The sequence below is a fragment of the Oryzias latipes genome, chromosome 23, assembly GCF_053564925.1.
Source record: "Oryzias latipes strain Hd-rR chromosome 23, Olatipes_Hd-rR_3.1".
Classification (NCBI taxonomy): domain Eukaryota; kingdom Metazoa; phylum Chordata; class Actinopteri; order Beloniformes; family Adrianichthyidae; genus Oryzias; species Oryzias latipes.
Window position 1 is genome coordinate 25,673,316 of NC_136259.1, and position 20,118 is coordinate 25,693,433.

General features: G+C 43.9%; 1 protein-coding gene across 2 annotated transcripts; it reads left to right on the plus strand.

Moving 5' to 3' along the window:
* Positions 1-944: 944 nt before the first annotated feature.
* dyrk2 (dual-specificity tyrosine-(Y)-phosphorylation regulated kinase 2) lies at positions 945-19,996 on the plus strand. 2 transcript variants are annotated; one of them, XM_023952304.2, is made up of 7 exons: positions 945-1,084; positions 9,340-9,437; positions 12,249-12,564; positions 12,649-12,812; positions 13,041-13,430; positions 13,511-13,601; positions 14,773-19,996. In XM_023952304.2, the coding sequence occupies exons 1-7, from the start codon at positions 1,045-1,047 to the stop codon at positions 15,408-15,410; spliced, it is 1,737 nt and encodes a 578-aa protein (XP_023808072.1). In that variant the 5' UTR covers positions 945-1,044; the 3' UTR covers positions 15,411-19,996. The 2 variants fall into 2 exon arrangements, with proteins under 2 accessions (XP_023808072.1, XP_011489635.2); XM_011491333.4 differs by having other exon boundaries at positions 1,077-1,572.
* Positions 19,997-20,118: the final 122 nt, after the last annotated feature.

The following is a 20,118-nucleotide window of genomic DNA, read 5'->3' on the forward strand; positions in this document are numbered from 1 at the left end:
TAAAGACGTTAATATTTGCAGGCATTGGTCGAAATGTGCCTTTTATTGTTTATTTCCTGTAACTGGACCTTTCTTAGCAGACAGTGAATTTTAAGGTTTTGTAAAATAGAACTATATAATCACTCTAAGCAAAAGTCTTCAACCTTGAGAAAGACAGTAAATTGATATACTGTAGTACTGACCCATCTGTCCACTTGTTGGATAGTTTATTCAGTGGACAGATGGGTCAAAGCAGAAACAGCAGTTAGCGTAACAGAGAGAACACGGTGTTTAAATCTTTGTTTTTGTGGCTGTTGCTAGGCAACAAATGGGCAGAAGACAACAGTGCTGAGGAGGAAGGCAACAGGAAGTCAGCCTCAGATCCTCAGAGATTCACAATCTGATAATAGAGAAGAAAACCCACAGACTTTGGGCAAAAGGGCATTTAATGTGTAACAGTCTTCTTCATTTAGGATGAGGGTTCACGTTTCAGAGACTTATATGGACAATTGATCATTCACAGAAATCACCACCAGGGGGCACCACCGGTCTAAAGAAATCTACTGAAAGAGTCACACTTCCAAAAAGATCATACAAAATAAAATAAAACATGCAAAGCAACAACAGCTAAAACATTGTCACAGGGATGGATCTCACTCAGACAATAGATGGGATTAATGCTAAATGTTTCACAAATAGAACCAGATAGGTGCAGAACAGGAGCTTTTCCTACCCTTTTAGCTTATTTTCTGAGACCATTCCCACTAAATGTCCCGTTTCTGACACTGCAGTGTAACCTCGAGATCTGTGACGTGGGTTTGACACCAGAGGTGAGACAGGTGAGCAGATCAAAGGACTTCTGCTCAGAAATGTTCAAATATTATGTTTGATTGAATGGACTGAAATCTGCGGAGGTGAAAGTGCGACTGGTGACTTTTCTCCGCCTTGCTGGAGTGTAAACAAAGTAACAGGATTAGAAAGAGAGGAGGAGGAAGAGGAGGAGCTGAAGAAGGAGGAAGAGGAGGCGTCCTGCTCGTCCGAGACCAGAGGAGAGGAGCGGCCGCCATGTTAACCAAGAAGCCCGGAGCCCCGGTCCTCCCGACGGGTAAGTTCAGCCTGCTTTAGCCCGCAGAGCGGTGCCGAGGCCCGTGGCCGCGCGGGAGGCACGCGGCGGTCCGGGCGCGCGGGATGGTGGGTCACGGGCGCCGCCGGGCACGCGCCGGGCTCCGGTATCCGCCTGTCAGCGCCGCTCCTGCGGCTCGTCTCTCTCTCTGTGCATCTGACTGCTCGGTACTTCCACCGTCTTCTCCCGAGATGACCGGAGGAGAATCTGCGCCGCGAGCGCGCAGAGGAAACCGGCGGAAGTGGAGGTGTCGGTCCGGCTGTTAGGTTTATTTTTAGCCGTTAGATGAGAAGTGACAGCGGCAGAAGGAGAGCTGCTGGTTCGGTTTCCAGCCTACGGCTCCTTCTGGTCCCGAAGCCTCACCGGTGGAACACCAATTTCGTTTCCCTGCCTGAGTGTATGCGGCTCCTTTTGGGTCCCCCTGACAGGAGGAAAGCCCGGTTTCGGTTCCGAATCGCTTCATTTAGTATGTGAGTAAACAAATAGATGTGGTTTAATGAGCCGACATTGTTGTCATGGGTGTTACGGAGGCGTTTGTTACCGGACTGGAGCTTCCGGTTACAGTCCGCTAATAATGCTGCTGGCAGCAGAAAAACAAAATGTTCTTTATATTATTTGTGGATTTTGGATCTTTTACCCTTTAATGACATTTCAAATTGTTGTTCTACCTTTCACGACACATGTAAACGGCTAAACGGATGTTTTTAACATCCAGAACGAGTTAGCTTAGCATTCATGCTAATGTGTTATGTAGTAGTAGTACATCAATAATACCAACTGTAATATGAGTGCAGGTATTTCTGTTGGTCTGATTATTGCTTTTATATCTTCTATGGGCCGCATAAATATATTTTTAACATGTACCTTTGGAAAACCGCCGTAAATTGTGGTTACAAAAAAATAAAAAAAATAAAAACTAGCTAAAACCTACCTGCTGTGTTAGCATAAAGACTTCTGTTCTAAAGGCTTAGCTAATAGAAATAAAAAAGGACAACATATTTACAGTACAGCTCACTTGTCTGGTGCACATTGGGAAAAATTAAATTTGTCGGAATTCTACTTTTAGTTAAGTTACTTCTCATTTTATGCTAATAAAAATGGGCTTTTAGCTAAAACTGCAATTATAACAACTGTCGTTATCAGTTATAGTACTAGCATCAGGTTCAATTCACTGATCAGTGTCATGTACGTATACCATGCAGCTGAAGTCAGTGGAATAAATCCAGTGGATCATCAGGAATCCGCCTCCGTTGGATTTTGTGGACTGGGTCGGCAGGTTGAGTAAGAATCCAGGCAGAGCCGATCCAGCCTAACGCCATGGCATGCCAGACATTTCATTAGCACATCTTCACGTGTTGGAATCGCGCACACAAACACCTGCAGCTTTCTCACCTTTAACGCTGACCAATGGGAGTGTGTTTATTTCAGCTGCAGTCCTGGTTTCCACCTGCGGTACCATCAGTTGACTTTAGAGTAATCTAGATCTGTGTGAGGATCCGTCTCAGCCCGGTTTCCTCCTCAGGCCCGCATGGTGACAGTCTGTGCTGCCTCAGGCTGTGTTCCAGTTATGTTCCCCACTTCATGTTAGACGCTAGCGGGTTCAGATGCTGCAGAAGGCAAACTGTTGATGAACAGAGACCTGTTTGTTGACACAGTTATCATACCAGCAGGAGTGTGGGGTGAATAGATGGAGTGCTGTGGTTCTTCGTTGTCTGCAGAGCCCAAGTTTCAGTTATTGTCATCATGATTGACAGTTGTCTAGCAGATCAGCTGCAGTTCTGACTGATGAAACTTTTCTTTTTGACATTTTTGTCCTGTGATCTTTAAGTACACACATCTTTCAGTCCTTCTCATCTTTTTACGTTTTAGTTTGATCTTTGTGGCTTTTTGGGTCAAACATACAGTCTATAGAGCCCCTTTTCTCTTTTCAGGCGCGACTGGTGTTTTTGTTGCAGCAATTCTTTTTCATTTTGTCTGGGAATTCAATTCTTTGTTCAAGCTTTTATTTTGAAGTTGCTATCACGGCCTTAAGCAATTTTTTGGGAGTTACAGAAGCACAAGGAATCGGACGGGGCAAATGCAGTTGAGCTTGACATTCGTGCTTTGGCTGTCAGGAATCTGGGCCTATGATGTCACCGCTCCTGAACAAAAGGTATCAGAAACATGCAATGGATCTCTGAGCAGCACATCTTTGTAGCACATTCCTGAAAAATATGCAAAAATGAGGATTTTTAGTGGTCAGTTAATTCCAACTCGCACAGAATTGTTCAGAAATAAGACTTTAGTCAAATTAAGATGTGAAACAACAGGAAACATGATTTAGAAAGACTATAAAAAAGCAGTGACTCACCTGTTTTTGTCTTCAGGAATAAGTTTTGGTAAATGTTGCTCATCAGGTGTAACTGTTTCTGGTGTCTCAGCGTATGAAAGATGTATTTTTTAATGAAATATCTTCATTTAACTCCAGAAAACCAGCTGCTCTAGAGGTTTCAGAGTTTTTATAAAGAATTTTCTCTGACAGAAGGTTGCAAAGTTGGCCTTATTTTTATCTCGATTGATCTAATCTATAGATCCACCTTTTCTTTACAGGAATCTCTTTTTCTCTTCCTCATTTTAGTCATAAAGTTCCACTTCTGGTTTATACAGCTCTTGTTTTTGATTTTTGACGTTTCCAGTGTTTTAGAGCTGTCCATTTAAACCAGACGGTGAGTTTAGAGATGCACTCTCATGAAGATCATGTTTGTTTGTTCTTAAAATGTTCTTGTTATTTTTCTGATGATGGAGGACATGGATACATAGAATTAAGCTTAAATTTGCATTCCGGAGTATTTATATATATATATACATTCTTTTATTCAAATCGTTGTGTATCAGGAGCAGATAAAAAAATGCAGTTTGAAAAAGATCGTATTTATGGCATTGAAAATATGCCACAGTCTCCAAGCTCCGCCCCCATTATGATCATCCACTGTCAGTCAAATAGATCCATGGACGTCTTTTTTTTCCTGGTCTGAGCTGGAATCTGGATCCAAGCTGTTTGTCTGGATAGATCCGATGTTGCTGCCGTTTTTGTTGCAGCGCTAATGTTAGGTTGGGGTGTAAGGGGCTGTAAGCTAGAGGGGGAGAGAGTAAACAAGGGGGTTATGAAATGAGCTGAGGCTCATTCCCGCTCCAACCGTCCCGCCCACAACTCAGAGGTGAATTTCGAATGAGCTCCTGCTGCTCTGTAGAAACCAGGTCCTAGAGAACGACACAGGATTTTGGATTTTGTCTGAAAATGAGATGATCAAAATGAACAGAGAATCCATCAGAAGATGGTCGGAGTGGGACTTATTTCCTGTTCATGTTCATTTTTGCACAGATGTTGTGTGTCTATGTTCAGGTGCTTTTGGATGAGCAGAAAACACTCAGGTTCATCTGCAGAAACCTGAAGCGATTTCCTGGTTGCTCTCTGAACTTGGCCACTGTTCTGTAACCCCGGGACCCGCAGAGCGTCACATCTCTGGGAGCATGTGGTCGCGGCATGCCGGGCGTGCTCGCCGGCCTGCTGGCATTTCCAGCCTGGTGTCGAATTCACATTCAGAGCTCTGCTGTGCCGGTTCTGGCAGCGCGCATCTGTGGGGCGGAGGAAACACTATGTGCTTTCCACTCTGGAGATTCCTGTTCCATACTGGCATGTATTGCAGAAGGGATGCGTTCACGGCCGGACAAACTCTGGAAAACTCCCTCAACTCTGCATTATTGCAGCCCACAGTGATCGTACGCAGAGATTGAACCCCAAAGAGTGGGGAAAAGGCAGAGCTGCACTGTAATCCAGGTTTTTGATGGAAACAAACTCTTTATGGAATGAAATGGTTGATTTTAGTCAGTTCAGTCAGATATTATTCTTGGAAAGAAGGCCAGTATCTGCAGATTACATGACCCTGAAATTAGTTGAGAACTGCGTCTGCAGTTATTTTTTCAGACCAAAAACATGATTGGAAACCTGTTAAGAGTTAAGTTTGTGTACGGTATATCAAAAGTTTTAGTCCCCTGACTGTAATGATAGGAATCTGCTGTATTCAGCTCCAGAAATAAAGGAAAACGTCTTTTTCATATGGAATACTTTGTGATAAATCACGCTGTGAAAAAATCATTGAACCCTTGAATTGATAAGTTTTTAAAATCACCTCTGGATTTCAGATTTTCAACATCATCAGAGCGTTTCTCTTTGTTTTGTTTGCTTCAGACAAAAGAGGCTTTTTCCTGACAGAATCCTAACTGAGGCTTGCAGAGTCTGAGATGCCGCTCTTGTTATTGATTTTCTTGTTGACGCTCTTACTGGACAGTAAAGTCCAGTCTAACTGCTGACACGTCGGTCTCAGACGCTGCAGAAGTTCATCGTGTTTCTGCTGAACGTCTTACCCAAGCTTCTTTCCAGAGTCTGTGTGAACCGTGGAGGTTATTTGATCAGCCGATTGTTGCATCTGTAGGTTTTGGCTGCAGCCGCCGTGTTCCTGCAGTTGCAGAGTGTGAGCCGGCTCTCCTAGTTAGCTGGATTACAGCGAGGACTCAGATTAGAGGCGGAGCAGCAGCAGAGACCATCTGTCTGCCTCAGCGTTTGAGAATCAGCCGATTGGAGGGTGGAGGAAACACTGAGGTCACCTGATCCCATTCACTCCAACCTGATCTTTCTTCTCATCGCATCTGCAGATTTATTTAGTATTTATTCGACCAGCAAAGACTGAGTCAATGATGCAAAGCAGACGGGATGAGATATGGGAAAAATAATGACATCTTCTTGCTAAAACTCATCAGCAAAGACATAAAAATGTAAACATTAGGAAGTTTAGTACAAAACAGCAGGTGGTTTATAAAAGAACAATTACATATTTGTTAGAAAAAGGTTTCAGAACAGCAGACATTATGATGAACCTCAGTTTTCCCATAATATTAATCATACTACCATAAACCAGCATAAAACTGGCAATTATTTATCAAAAATAACTTGATTTCTTAAAAAAAATCTTAAATTATGCTTCAATGCTGAATGTGAATAATATTTTTTTCCCATTTTACGCTTAAACGTTTTGATGTTGGCTAGCATTTAGCAAACACTGTACATCTTTATCAGATTATTGTTTGGGATTATTTACACAAACAACCTGACAAACGAGTCACTGAGCCAGTTGAGATGAAGACACCCCATTATTTAAAGGTAGCTTCATCCCAAACTAACATGTGTATTATTGGAGAACACCACAGTATCATCAGCATAACGAGAGAATTTGGATTTATTTGAGAATAAAGGAAATAGAAGCGGTCTTAAAGGAATATAGGTGGTAACAGTTTGTTCTCTTCCTCAGGACTCACAGACTGAAACCTCTCAACATCAACTGAAGACTCAGATCCATTAAAAACTCAGTCATTTCCGCTTACGTCCGTAGATTTAGTGGAATCGTGTTTTTCTTTTATTGCTGCTGCTATTTCACTCTGTCTGGCTGTAATCTATGAAGACATCTTTCCAGGTATTCATTAAGTCCATAAAGTCATTTATTGATCTGCTCCCTTTTCATGCAGCAGTAAAGAACAGTCATAATCAGGAAAACAAACATGTGACTGCCAGGAAAGCAGCTCTGTGTTGCATACGTGACTTATCTGACCTTTTCTTCACTTTCTTCTTGTCTCTTTAGGGCTTCATTGGTTTGCTTTGAGTCACGATAAAGAAAGTTTCAGGAGATTTAAATATTGTCAGTTTGGTTTTTCGTCCTGTAAACGGTTGTTCATCAGGAAAGTTGCTGTTTACATCAGTTAATTGTGTTGTGAAGGTTTTGTTTGTGTACAGGTGTCTCGTGTCGTGCATTAGCTCCTGTCCAAACACTTTTCTGTCCTAAGGTGACACACAGACGCTGAACTCATGTTCCTGCTTTGTCGCCGTGCCGACAGTAAACCGAAGAGGCGTTGTTTTTTTGAGCTCAGTTCTTAGATTGAGGGCAGCCACGGCGACTAAAACGCTGAGGGACAGCCGGTCAGACAGGGCAGCGCCGCCGGCTGCTGCTCCGCTTTTGTCTGGACTTCATCCCTCCTCACCTGCGACCTTTAACCTCTGTGCTGTTATCCTATGGCTGTTAAAGTAGGTGACTCTGCAGAGAGGCAGGCTGTGCTCTGGGATTATAGGTCTATTTTAAACCCTTCATCCTCCTTAGACCAGGCCAATCTGCTGGATGAGCTGCAAACTGGACCGCTTTAAACCGAGTCAGTACTGGCCAAACCCGCGTGTGGTCGTCTGTTCCGGTCTGCAGGGGAAGAATCCTCCAGAGATTGTTGAAAAAAGCCACACGTTTGTGTTCACCTTAAATTTGTCTGTGGGAAACATTTTTGTCGCATATTGTTATTGTGCAGACTGGACCAAACCATGATCCACCACCTGCTGCTGCTGTCTACTTTTTCAACTTTGTGTTCTCTGCACCACAATGATGATGTTTACTTTGTCTGAAATATAAAAAACAACAAAAATGGATACACGCTTAACCCAAAGACGGTCCATGTGTTGTGAGTATATGTGGTCTATAGAGGTGCTGTAGAGGTGAAGACACTCATCAGGCCCCCTCTTGGCATTGTGTGTTTTTGCGTTTAGGTAAAACTTCATGCAACATCGCTACAAATGAGCTACAGTGTGATCTGAGAATGTTCTAGCATTCCTGCAGTCTCCTGGAATGTTCTAGTGAAAGAGAAACTATATTGAGACCTTTTGTTTCCTGTATTTACGCCATTCTTAAGATGTTCCTTAGGCATTGGTGACAGAATGGATTACAGACGTACTGGAAGTCGTTTGTGTGTAAAGACACAGCATAAGACCTTAGTCACGGTACGGGGGGTCGATCTGTACGGGTCCTGCAGGTTTTTGGGGTGTCCGGGTCCATGGAGGGTCCGTAAAGAGGGTCTCATCTAATTGAAAAGCGTTCTCCGTGATAATGGCATTTTTAGCCATTGGACATAGTTTCTGCAGAGCGGCAGGAGATCATCAGAAATTCACCCCTGAACTGTTTGGCGAGACTGTTGGTGTTGAGCGTGATATTTAAACTTCCGTAGGACGTCCACACAAACTACACTCTTGATTGTCTTATTTCCTCATTGCTAACAGTCAGGCTGCAGGAAGGAGCGTGCACGGATCACGTGAACATCGCTAACCACTCACAGAATTTGGGGGGGGTTGAAAAAAGGAAAAATCTGTACATTCGGCCTGCGTCTCGCCTTCTTCCCATGCCTACCCTTACGTGTTGTATAAGTGTTCACTACGACCTGCCGCCCGCAGCATGAGCTGGTTCACCGACCCGACTTGGATATTTAGCGTGGGTAACCTGAGTGTCTAGAACAGGTTTGACCATTTTCCCCCCGTAGAGGCCCCGTATCCACCCGTAAGGACAGTTGGGCCTAAGGTATTAGTTGGTCTCCACCTGAGCAAAGCTCGTCCTCCACCGGGAGGAAGAGATGAAGGAAACGCAGAAGTTTGTCTTGTCTTGCTGGACTGGACTAAAATCTGGCCTGAGGAGCAGATTGTCACTAGAACTTGATATTTCCCTGAGCCGATACTTGTTTGATTCATTAGATGTTGATAGAAGACTGACTGCAACCAGAACAGGAGTGGACGATGGGTGGGACAAGGTTCTCTCTGTGCTGAGATATCATCTCTGAAATTCAATCTTTAAATATTTCTGTCTGATTCTATCCTATTTGACCACTATAATGGAGAATCACATGAACTGAAGCTTGTTTTTAACTGGGTCTAATTCAAGCTTCATTTGTTTCCACTGATTTCCTGGTATTTTTCCATGAAATGAAAATTCCTCAGTTATTAAATTACTGTAAACCATTAGACTCTCAAGTTCCTCCCAAAGAAGTGATGACCGTGACGAGCGTGACGCTTACGGATCATTCCATGTTTCTGAACTTCATGGGATTGGAAGGTCATGAGCTAGCCCAAACACCAGAGGTGATTTGCTGCAGAAACCGTCCTTGATCTGAGCTCCTGTTTCTTTATCAGCACTTTAAAGAGAACAAACCAGAACATGTGAATTGATTGGTTCAAACAGCACAGAGCTGCATCTCCTCTCTTCATTTACTGCCGTTTGGGAATTCCATCTTTTCATGTAGAGTGTTTAGGGTTTTGTTTGTGTGAAGGTCAAAATCTACAGCAACCTTCTGCAGATCCTTGAAAGTTCCTCAGACTCTCCTCTCTCTCTCTCTGTGTCCTTCAGGCAAATTGGGCGAGCCGGTCTGCTCTCCCGGTCACAGCGGCTCTCAGACCACGTCACCAGTCGCCCTGCCGCCGCTCCGCACCAACAACCCCCTGACGGTAGGAACGCTCCATCCTGCGCTCGCCGCTCCTCATGTGGTCGTTTTTTCAGTGTGTTTTCACAGCTGCCGATGGAACGGCCGACCCAGAAGAAGAGCAGCCTTTTTCTGAAACCTTCTTCATGTGGCTAATGACCGAACTATGGCCGTGTAACGATTCATATCGTAATTAGTGGTTGACGTTCTGATTCATAGTTGATTTTGGTTTGTGTTGAACGACCACTTTGAAATCCAAACTTTCTACCAGTGTTGCCATGGAAACGTTCCCCAGACTGACATAAACGTGAAGGCAGTGAGACCCGCTAAAGTTTTCTGTCATGCAGTAGAAGACTTTGCCTCTAACTTCCCGCTCCAGGCAGGTTTTTCCTGAGAGAGGAGCTTTAAGTCCTGCAACCACTTTATTAGAACCAATTTGTGTTTCGTAATCTCTTCAAGAAACTCAATTATTTTATTTTTAAAACTGGATGACGGAGAAAGAAGAGATTTAACTGCAGAGATATTTAGACAAACAGCTATTGTATGTCGTTGTTTTTCTCAAAGGCTGTAAATGATCACAGCTGATAAGTTATGGATTTGACAGAAATCTGTGTGTTTCTTACAAACATTGTACAAGAATGAACAGAATACTTTAAAAATAAACGGTTGGGAAATGTTGGAAGACACAAAAAAAGTTGTAAATGTTGCTGCTCATTTCTCCAAAGTTAACTTCTAAAAATGGGAAGACAATCCGGTCTACACAGATCCGTCATCTGGATTCTGTGGGATTCTCATCTGTCACATGGTTGATTCCCACCCGTCTGTCGAGTTCAATGGAAATCACCAAGACTGATTCTTCAAGGCGTTGACTGGCTCAGTGCGACAGGCATCTGTAGGCTAAGAATAGCCTCCTGCTGCTTTAACAGCTGATTGGTTTATCGGCTGCTGTAAAGGACACACAGACACATGGATGCTCACGCACCATGATATACGATATACAGCAATGGACGACTGGCACAGATCCACTGCCCGACCAAAAATAAGGCACCAACTGGATCATTTAACTTTACCAACCTAAATGAAAAAGTCCTGCTTAGGTTAGTCAGTGAAGAGTGGCGGAGCTGCCGGCTTTAGTCTCTGGAAAATCACAGAAAGAGACGGAATCAATCACATGAGCAAAAGGTTTTAAACATTGACAAAAAAAAAGACTTGAAATGTTCATGCAAACAAATGATGCAGTTAAAACAGATTTTGAAATATTGTGTAGATGAAAGATTCAAGAGAAGCTTAGATATGAAGCTTTACTGAAGGAATCCAAAGGCCTGTTGTCATTTAGATTCTTTAATTTGGAGCAAAGAGACCAGATGGATGGAAGAATGAATGGAAGAACGGGTAAACTGATCATATTCATGGATGTAGGCCCGGCCGAAAAATCGATTGAATGAATTAATCCGAATTTTTTGTTCCAGGCGATTTAAAAAATAACTAAATCGAGTTTTTGGCTCCCCAGATCTTCCGTAGCGTTAGTTTCACGCGGCAGGATGGCAAGCGACGAACAACAACATCATAGCACACACGACAACAGAAAGTGACAACGTGGCTACCGGTGAGAGTGGGAAGTTTGTTCCCAAGAAAGGAATAAAATCATCTATTGTTTGGAACTGGTGTGGGTTTACTGCCACAGACGTGGAGGAAGAGACACCCCCCCCCCCCCCCCCCACGCTGCAACATTTGCCTAAAGCCCATCGCAGACAAAGGCAGCAGCACCACAAACCTATTCCAACACCTGAAACGGAGACATCCAGCCAAATATGAAAAATGCCAGTCTCTCCGAGGCGAACAAAACCGCAGTGACCAAAAAAACAGGGACAGCTAACTGTAGCTGAATCCTTTGCACCTATGACAGGAAAGGGGCACGGTGGAGAACAATCAACGAAGCGGCCGCTTTGCATATAGCCAAAGACATGGTACCCATGTATACCGTGGAGGAGACGGGGTTCATTAATTGAACTAAAACCTTAGACCCCAGAAATGAGCTACCCAGCCGCAAGTTTGATTCCAAGAGTGTGTTCATTTATTTATTATTCATTCCAGAAATGGGGGTTACATTTGTCTTGCGTTTGATTAAATAAAAGCAAAATTTGCTTAAAGTTGTCTGCTGTTTGTAATCAATGATTTCCTTAAGTAAGGGGGGGGGGGGGCGGAAAAAATCGGAAATTCGAATTAAAAAGAATAAAATGTGAGATTTTATTTTGGGCCATATCGCCCAGCCCTGGATGGATGGATGGCTGGATGGATGGATGGATGGATGGATGGATGGATGGATGGATGGATGGATGGATGGATGGATGGATGGATGGATGGACGAGCCCCGGTTCTGATCCAACATTATGTCGGCCAGCATCTCTTTGAACCGAGGCGCTCTGTTGGCTGTGTGAGCGTTTGTGAAACCAACGCGGTTATCTGAAAGGAGCCAGGTGTGCTGGTCACCACGGCAACAGGGAGGGACTCAACAAGGAGAGAGCTGTGGGTCAATAGGATCTGGGTAATTAGATTCAGAGGAATCCATTCATGTGGAGGCGTTTGTCATCCTCTGGTTCGGTCATGTGATGCTCAAAGGAGGGGAAGTGCAGCGTTTGAACCCACATGTGTTGGAGGCTGTTCCCTCACGCTCAGGATGAAGAAATAGTCCGGATTTTTGTCAGATGAATGTTCTTAAAATCTCTGTGTCTTTGGTTACATTATTTTTATCCAGGATTATAAAAACGCCATTTCTGTTCTTACTGGGACAGGAAATGTGATGGTTACACACTAAAAATGTTCTGAAATGTTTCAGGGGGGCTCCAAAGCCACCATGGCGGAGCCGCAGGTCCACGTCACCCCGCTGTACGAGGAAAACATGAACAAGCGCCCGGTCCTGACCTCTCAGCCCAACGGCCTGGCTCCACTCAGCTCCACCCGGCCAGGCCTCCCTCTGCCAGAGCGACAGTCCTCTGAGGCGGCCCAGCACGGACGCCAGAGCAGCGCCACCTCCAACAAGCCCGCCGACAGCAAGCCAAAGACGAACCCTCTGACGGCCGAGCAGGCCATGAAGCAGTTCATGTCCAAGATGTCCTCGTTCGAACACCACGAAGTGTTCAGCTTCTCCGAGGGTGAGCCGCTCTCCGTGGGCGGAGATGACGAACCGACTGGAAACACAAAATAACATTTTTGTTTCTTCTTTGAAAACCTTTTAGTGTATTTCATTGGTCCAAGCGCAAAGAAGAGGTCAGGGGTTCTCGGCGGTCCCAACAACGGCGGTTATGATGATGATCAGGGGTCTTACATCCAGGTCCCACACGACCACATCGCCTACCGCTACGAAGTCCTGAAAGTCATCGGCAAAGGGAGCTTCGGACAGGTACGACTCCGGCTGAACTTTCAGGGTTTTTGTGGTCAAAGTGTAGTCATTTCAGGTCATACCTGCCTTTTTTTTTCTTTTTCCTTCTGAGCTTCTTTTTGTAAAATATTCTTTTAATTTGCAAAGTTTGTCTGAATGTTCAGAAATGTGTTTGTCTGTGGTGGTGTTGGGTGAAACCAGTGCATCCTCTGAAGACCAGAGGTCACGAGCCCTGTGCTTCTCCTGCAGGTGGTGAAGGCCTTCGACCACAAAACTCAGACCCACGTGGCCCTGAAGATGGTCCGCAACGAGAAGCGCTTCCACCGGCAGGCGGCGGAGGAGATCCGCATCCTGGAGCACCTGAAGAAGCAGGACAAGGACTCCAGCATGAACGTCATCCACATGCTGGAGAACTTCACCTTCCGCAACCACATCTGCATGACCTTCGAGCTGCTCAGCATGAACCTGTACGAGCTCATCAAGAAGAACAAGTTCCAGGGCTTCAGCCTCCCGCTGGTCAGGAAGTTCGCCCACTCCATCCTGCAGTGTCTGGACGCGCTGCACAAGAACCGGATCATCCACTGCGACCTCAAACCTGAGAACATTTTACTCAAGCAGCAAGGCCGGAGCGGCATCAAGGTGGGACGGCGGGCTTGCGCAGTAGAGGACCACTTCTGGTTTGTGGATCGCTAACGGATGAACGTCTTTGTCTCCTGCAGGTCATTGACTTTGGTTCCAGCTGCTTTGAACATCAGAGGGTTTACACCTACATCCAGTCCAGGTTTTACCGAGCACCAGAGGTCATTCTAGGTAAGAAGATCCACCTGTTTTGGTGAATGAGTCCAACCACAGAAACTTGTAGGAAACTTGTTCTCTGGTTTGGCCTTAAAGGTGCTTCAATCTTCTACTAGTCCGTTTCCTTTTAATGTGCAATTTCAAATTAAAGTCGATCAGCGTTTATCGCAGGAGTTACGTTCTAAAAATAACTCGCGATAGACAAAATCTGTTATTTTTTAAAATAATTTCTAGAGGATTTAAGGCTGTAAACTACACACTTTATCCACTTTTCTTAGACAGATGTGAACATTTTCACAGTTTTCTCTCTTAAACTCTCAAAGTTCAAACTTTTGTAGAAAATAAGTTTAGAATGAAAACATAGATCTGATCGTGACTGAAGATGCAAATGTGTCCTCTGTGGAGGACATTTCCAAAGCGGAATATCTCCCAAATGCTGCAGACTAATGATTGACGTCCTATTTGTGTCTACAGAGGACAGTTGGGGCTTTTCAATGAGTCCATGTGGAGGACTGGGGTTCTGGGAATTGTAGTTTTTGGTGGTGACCGGACCAAATTTGAGAGGCAAAAGCAACATATTAACTTTTATGTCACATTTGCACTCAAATCTTCATAAAGCTGCAGGAAAACCAAGTGCTACTTCCGTTCTTCTGTGCATCTTTTACTTGAAAACATCCAGCACCAAGTTTTCCTTGGAGACTGAAGTGTGTTATTCTGAGCGTGTGCAGCATGGTTGTAGTGGACATGCGGGTCACTTTGATTCCCTTCCTTAGGGTTCCGGTCCGGTCACTAGAGTCTGGTACACGACGTGTTCAGACGTAAACTGTGACATCCTAAAAAATGATGGGATGTGAACAGTGAACGTAGCTTTAGTTGCAAAATAATTGAACCGTTGTGATGAAACGGTTCCACGTGGCTGGGAGTCCAGACCTTTGGTTTTCTGGTTTTCCTCATCTTCATCATGATGGAATTAAGCTCCAATGCATTATTGCATTATTCATAAAAATAAACCATGCTTTTTGGACTATGCGTCGCACCAGCAAAACAAAAAGAAAAAAAAATCATGTCAAAGTCGCACTTTTGGGAGAAAAGTAAACTTGTGAACAAATCCACCAAGCCGGACGTAAAGAAGTCTAGGACCTGAAAATGAGTGGAGGCTGACTCTGGTTTGTCCTTTTCTCTGAAGGTTCCAGGTATGGGATGCCCATCGACATGTGGTCGCTGGGCTGCATCCTCGCCGAGCTCCTGACTGGTTACCCGCTGTTACCAGGGGAAGACGAAGCCGACCAGCTCGCCTGCATCATAGAACTCCTAGGCATGCCAAGTCAGAAGATCTTGGATGCCTCCAAGCGGGCCAAGAACTTTGTGTCCTCCAAGGGATACCCGCGGTACTGCACCGTCACCACGCTGAGCGACGGCACCACGGTGCTGAACGGAGGACGCTCGCGGCGAGGGAAGGTACGCGGTCCCCCCGGCAGCAAGGTGTGGAGTACGGCGCTGAAGGGCTGCGACGACCCGCTCTTCCTGGACTTCCTCAAACAGTGTTTAGAGTGGGACCCAGCGCACCGGATGACGCCGAGCCAGGCTCTGCGCCATTCGTGGCTCAGGAGGCGACTCCCCAAGCCACCAACAGGAACCACTCCGGGAGACAAGACCTCTTCGTCCAAACGTGCCACCACTGACGGCACCATCACCTCCAATTCTAAGCTCGTAACCTCCTCAACAACCTCCTCCTCCTCCAAAACCAGGACTAACTTAGCTGCAATCACTGACGCCAATGGCAACATCCAGCCTAGGACGGTGCTGCCCAAACTTGTCAGCTGAGAGTGAATGCACCCCGCTCGCTGTGGCGGGAGACGAGAGCTGAGCTCGCAGCAGCCGGTGGGACCTGAATAAAACCGGTCTCTCCGGTTTTAAAGATCGTACGGTCTCGTTCAGCGTTGCTGGGGTGCGTTCAAAACAACTACAGCCAATAGAAACTCCGTGCTTGAGTGTGAACACGTGCTGGGATGGAAGTCTTTTTTTCTTCTTTTTGTGAACTGGGGTACGTTCAGAAGCTCCAACCTCCGTTTGAGACGAGTTGTTTTTAACAATTTGAGCAATTTGAGGTGGGTTCTGCTCAGACAATCTGAACACGCCACCTTCTGCAGCAGCAGACTCACAAACACAACAACAACAACAACATGGTGCTGATGGAGGGAACAAGGCTTTGAAAACATTTTCTGTGCAAATAATGTTCTTAGCTGGATTTATTATTGAGTTTAACACCAAAAAATTCTCTGTCTTAAGAGACTAAACCTGCAGTCCGACCTCTCAGAGAGCAGTTTTCTTCTCATTGACTGATATTTCCTTTTTAAAGCTAAAGAAAAAGATAAAAAAACATTTCAGTTTGCTTTTTTAGTTCATTATCAAACTCGCACATAAATATTTTTACAGAAATGACTCGTAGATCTTACAGCTCTGACTCAGCAGTCTACCTGTCAGGTAGCTAACATTTTGGTGCCTGTCAACTCCTACCTGGCACTTGTTCCTCATAGGACAGCCAGTTGTTTGAGGTTAGCTGTCGTTCTGCTACCTATCCTTCAAACTAACTCACTAAAGTCAGCTTAGCAAACTGAGCAAAGCGCGTGTGCAAGTCGTAGCTGCCTCACGGTTTGCCTTCTTTAGCAGGACTGTGTTTAGCCGGATAGCATGTCAGCTCGCCACTGCCCAGCCTTATGACGCACAAACACAAGGATTGTTCTTCTGTGCGTTCGGCAACGCAGAGAAGACCTTTGAGCTTTAGCAGCTAGCATAGCACGTTTGTTTTTAAATCTGAAAAAATGTGAACGATTGAAGATCCAGACGGTCTGAGGAAAAACCGATGCTTTGGTGTAGAAAAAAAACTGCTAAAATTCTAAGACTTTTACTGAAACCAAATGATTTACTGTTAATGAAGGAAATATGCAGAATCACAAATGTTAACCACTTTAAATGTAGCTAAAATAAGACATCAAAGGTCTGGAAAAATGAAGCTTTATGCAGAAAAAGGGTAGAAAAATGAGTTGACTACTGCATTTTACTAAATCTTACATTCAACTTTTAAAATAGTTACCTTATTATTGGGCAATAATCTGATTAAAGCTCAGCTTCAGATTCTAACACCAGTTGGAAACAAATACATAAAAACAGTAAATTGTTGTTTGTGGTAAAAAAAAAAAGCAAAAAGAAACTAATATTTTTTCATAATCAACATTTTCCTGATGATTTAAGTAAAATCACTTTTTTACCAAAAATAATTCAGACCCCGTCTTTTTTTCCCATTTAATAAATCATTACTTACAAAAACAAATGTGCCAAAACAATGAAAATGATAAGGCTGTCAAAAAATGTAAAATTATTGAAATCATGGTTAAAATGAAAACTTTAATGACAATTTTAATACATGTTACTTTTACAGCTTTTTGTTAAATTAAATAATTTTATCCTCTGTAAAAAATAGGAAGACAATTGAACGTTACAGACTAGATCACTTCAATGTAAATGTGTCCTTGATAAGATCAAAAGAAGACACTTGTACAGGATTTAAGGCCATATTCATTCTTTACTGCGGCATGTTTATTATGTTTAACTGTTTTCGTAAATGTGAGGCGGATCCGCTTCATATTTACATGGATGGAAGCGGAGCCGCCTCACATTATTATTTCAGAAATAGATAAACTGAAGGAAAGGCTCATTTGAGGAGAAACGCTGGGTTTTCAGTGGTTGATTAGATCATCATATCCAAAAAAATCTTTGTATTTATATCAAACGTATCCAGTTTCAGCTTTTTTACTCTGTTATATCCTGTTTCAGGATTTTTAAGTATTTCTGTACAACTACCTTCAGTCAGACCTTTTTAAAAGTGTTTTCTGTTTTGAACCTAACTTTGTCTTTAGACGGTGAATGTTTTCTGCCTTGAACAGAGTAATCGGGTGGAGATCGTCCTCCGCCTGGAAAACAACCTGAGGTCAAATCAGTTGGCTGACCGTCCAGGTTCAGCTTTGGTTTAGGTGAGCGGGGAGGAAGAGTTTTATATTTAACTGCCACATTTTATTATTTATAAATCCAATTGTTGTGTGGAGATGTGCCGTGTGTGTGTGTGTGCACTATGGGATGGTTTTTCTAACCTTGTTCCCGTAAAAGCACACGTGGAAACGCACACACTTGTCTGAACGCACTCCGAAGGTCGAGGAGGAGGAAGAGGAGGAGGTTCCCAGGGTCGGCCTGGCGATGTAATGTAGCACACGGGAAGTGAGAGACAGTTACATTATGCACAGGAGGAACGAACGATGTCAAACATGCAGACACTACTTGCTCCGCCCATCTCAGGGGAAGCTCTGCCCATTCCCGATGAAGGAGGAGGAGCAAGAGGAAGAGAGGAGGAGTCTCTCTGATCTGTTTGGGTTTTTTAATGATTTGTTAGGATGTTTGTTTGTGTGTTTTGTGTTTCTTTAAAGACAGTTGTGAGACGAAGAGCTGAGAGTTGTAACTTTGTGCCTTCAGTATCTCAGCGCCATGCCACGCCCACCCAACACACCCGCCCCCACAGACGCAACAGTTGCTAATGAAGTTGGTGACAGCTCGGCGGCATTTGGCACAGCTTTGACACGAGTCCTCGTGAGACTTCGACTGAGTCAGAAAACGTCTGGAGACGATTCAAAGCCGTCGTCACGTTTGGTTCCTGTTTTACGCTGGTTTGAGCCCCAATCAAAGACGGACATAAATCCACTCCACTGATTGGAACTGCCATTTCTAAAAAACGATTTTTATCGTTGAGCGATTTGATTGTCAGGGTTTTAATGCCTGCCTCTTCCCTGGAGTTGAACAACAAAAACCATTAAAAGAAGACAGTAGCTGTGTCCTGATTCGCTCTGTAAATTTCCCATGAGTCTCTGTGAAAAGCTAGGAAGTGTCAATGCTCAATAGATTGGCGGATTTGGACCACAATGCACTGCGTTTGAAAAAAAAATGCACTAAAATGTCGTTTCTTTATAGTTTTCATCTTCACTTTCACACATATTTGATGCAAAAACAAAGTAGTGGGAATAACGTTGCAGTGGATACGCCTGAAGTGTCGTCTTTTGGAATTGGGACACAGCTATTGACTTGAACCTTGAAGTCTTGTTTAGTACAGATTTGATTCTTAAAAGTTTTTTTTGTAGTTGTGTTATTTCTACGAAATTACAAGTTTCAGTCAACTGTTTTTTCCTGTTCACTGACTTTCTAAAAGCTTCAGTTTGATAGGTTTCTCCTCTATTTATTATTTCACTGACATATCTCCATCGGGAAAATCGTCATCCGTCGTTTCCTGATTTTCTAGATGCTGCTGATCGTAGCAAACTGTTCTGCTTCTCTTTGGTTGGTGCCGACTCTTCTTCTAGCCATACGTGGGGCCACCGTCAGTATTATTCCAGCTGTGTTCCTGCTTCCGTCTCGCCAACACAGTTCGAGTATTGTCATTGAAACTTCAGGCCGTCACGATGTTTACAGCGCCAGCAGAGCGAGCAGCCCGTCATCCTCAGTGTAGCTTTAAACCGATCAGCACTGATGTCATTGTTTGTTTGTGTGTTGGGGTGGGGGCGGGGCTTATTACATGGCTGCACAATGTACAGACACATATCAGCCAATCGTTGCCCTTGTTGCCTTGGGACTAACGGGCAACACCTGCTGATTTCAGGGCTAAACTAACACTAGCCGTTCGACTGCTAGCGTCCAGCCGCTAGCTGCTGCACTGACGCGGATTGTCATGAGTGACGCTAACACTAGCCTGTTGCTAAATAAATGCTAATAGCAAAAAATGTTTTGCTCGTTATTTGCAGCTTCTTCCCAGAAGAAGGAGCTGTTAGCATTAGCCGGTGGTACCTCAGATAGCATTACTGTGGAATTCGACACCTCGGGCATTTGGTTGAATTTACCAAAGTGCATTCCCTTACAATGCTAGCTAAGTGCAAGACGAAGAATGCTAGCATCAGGGAAAAAAAACATAAAAAGTGTGATACGAAGAGGAGGATGGATGAAGATGACCTCTCGGTAGCATTCAGAATATTTTTTTTTATCTTTTACTCTCGTGAAAGCGGCTGTAAGCTGTTAGCCCGTTAGCTCAATAGCCCTTTGATCTTCTCTCCAGGCTGTTAGCACGAGGCTACGCTGGAGTTCTCTGTCAGCTGGGTTTTATTGTTGATTTTTATCTGTAAATATTGTGAACAATGTTTGAGCTCTACGTTTTTGTTTTTTTGTGAGGTGTTGAATGCACTGCGGTGCCACGGCGCGGCCAGTTTTACAATTTACTGTATCTACTGTACAGAACACAGAAGTTGACACTTTTTTAGTGAGCCTTTGTTAAATTTTATTGTGGTGAAAAGATTAATAATAAAAAACTTGTAATTGTTTCATGTTTATGTTTTGTTTATTGATTTTTATGTGCACAAAGTAAGAAAAAAAAGAGTTAACTTCAAGTTTGATTACCGTAATCTTCCAATAGTGCAAAGATCCTGATCCAGATCCAGACTGA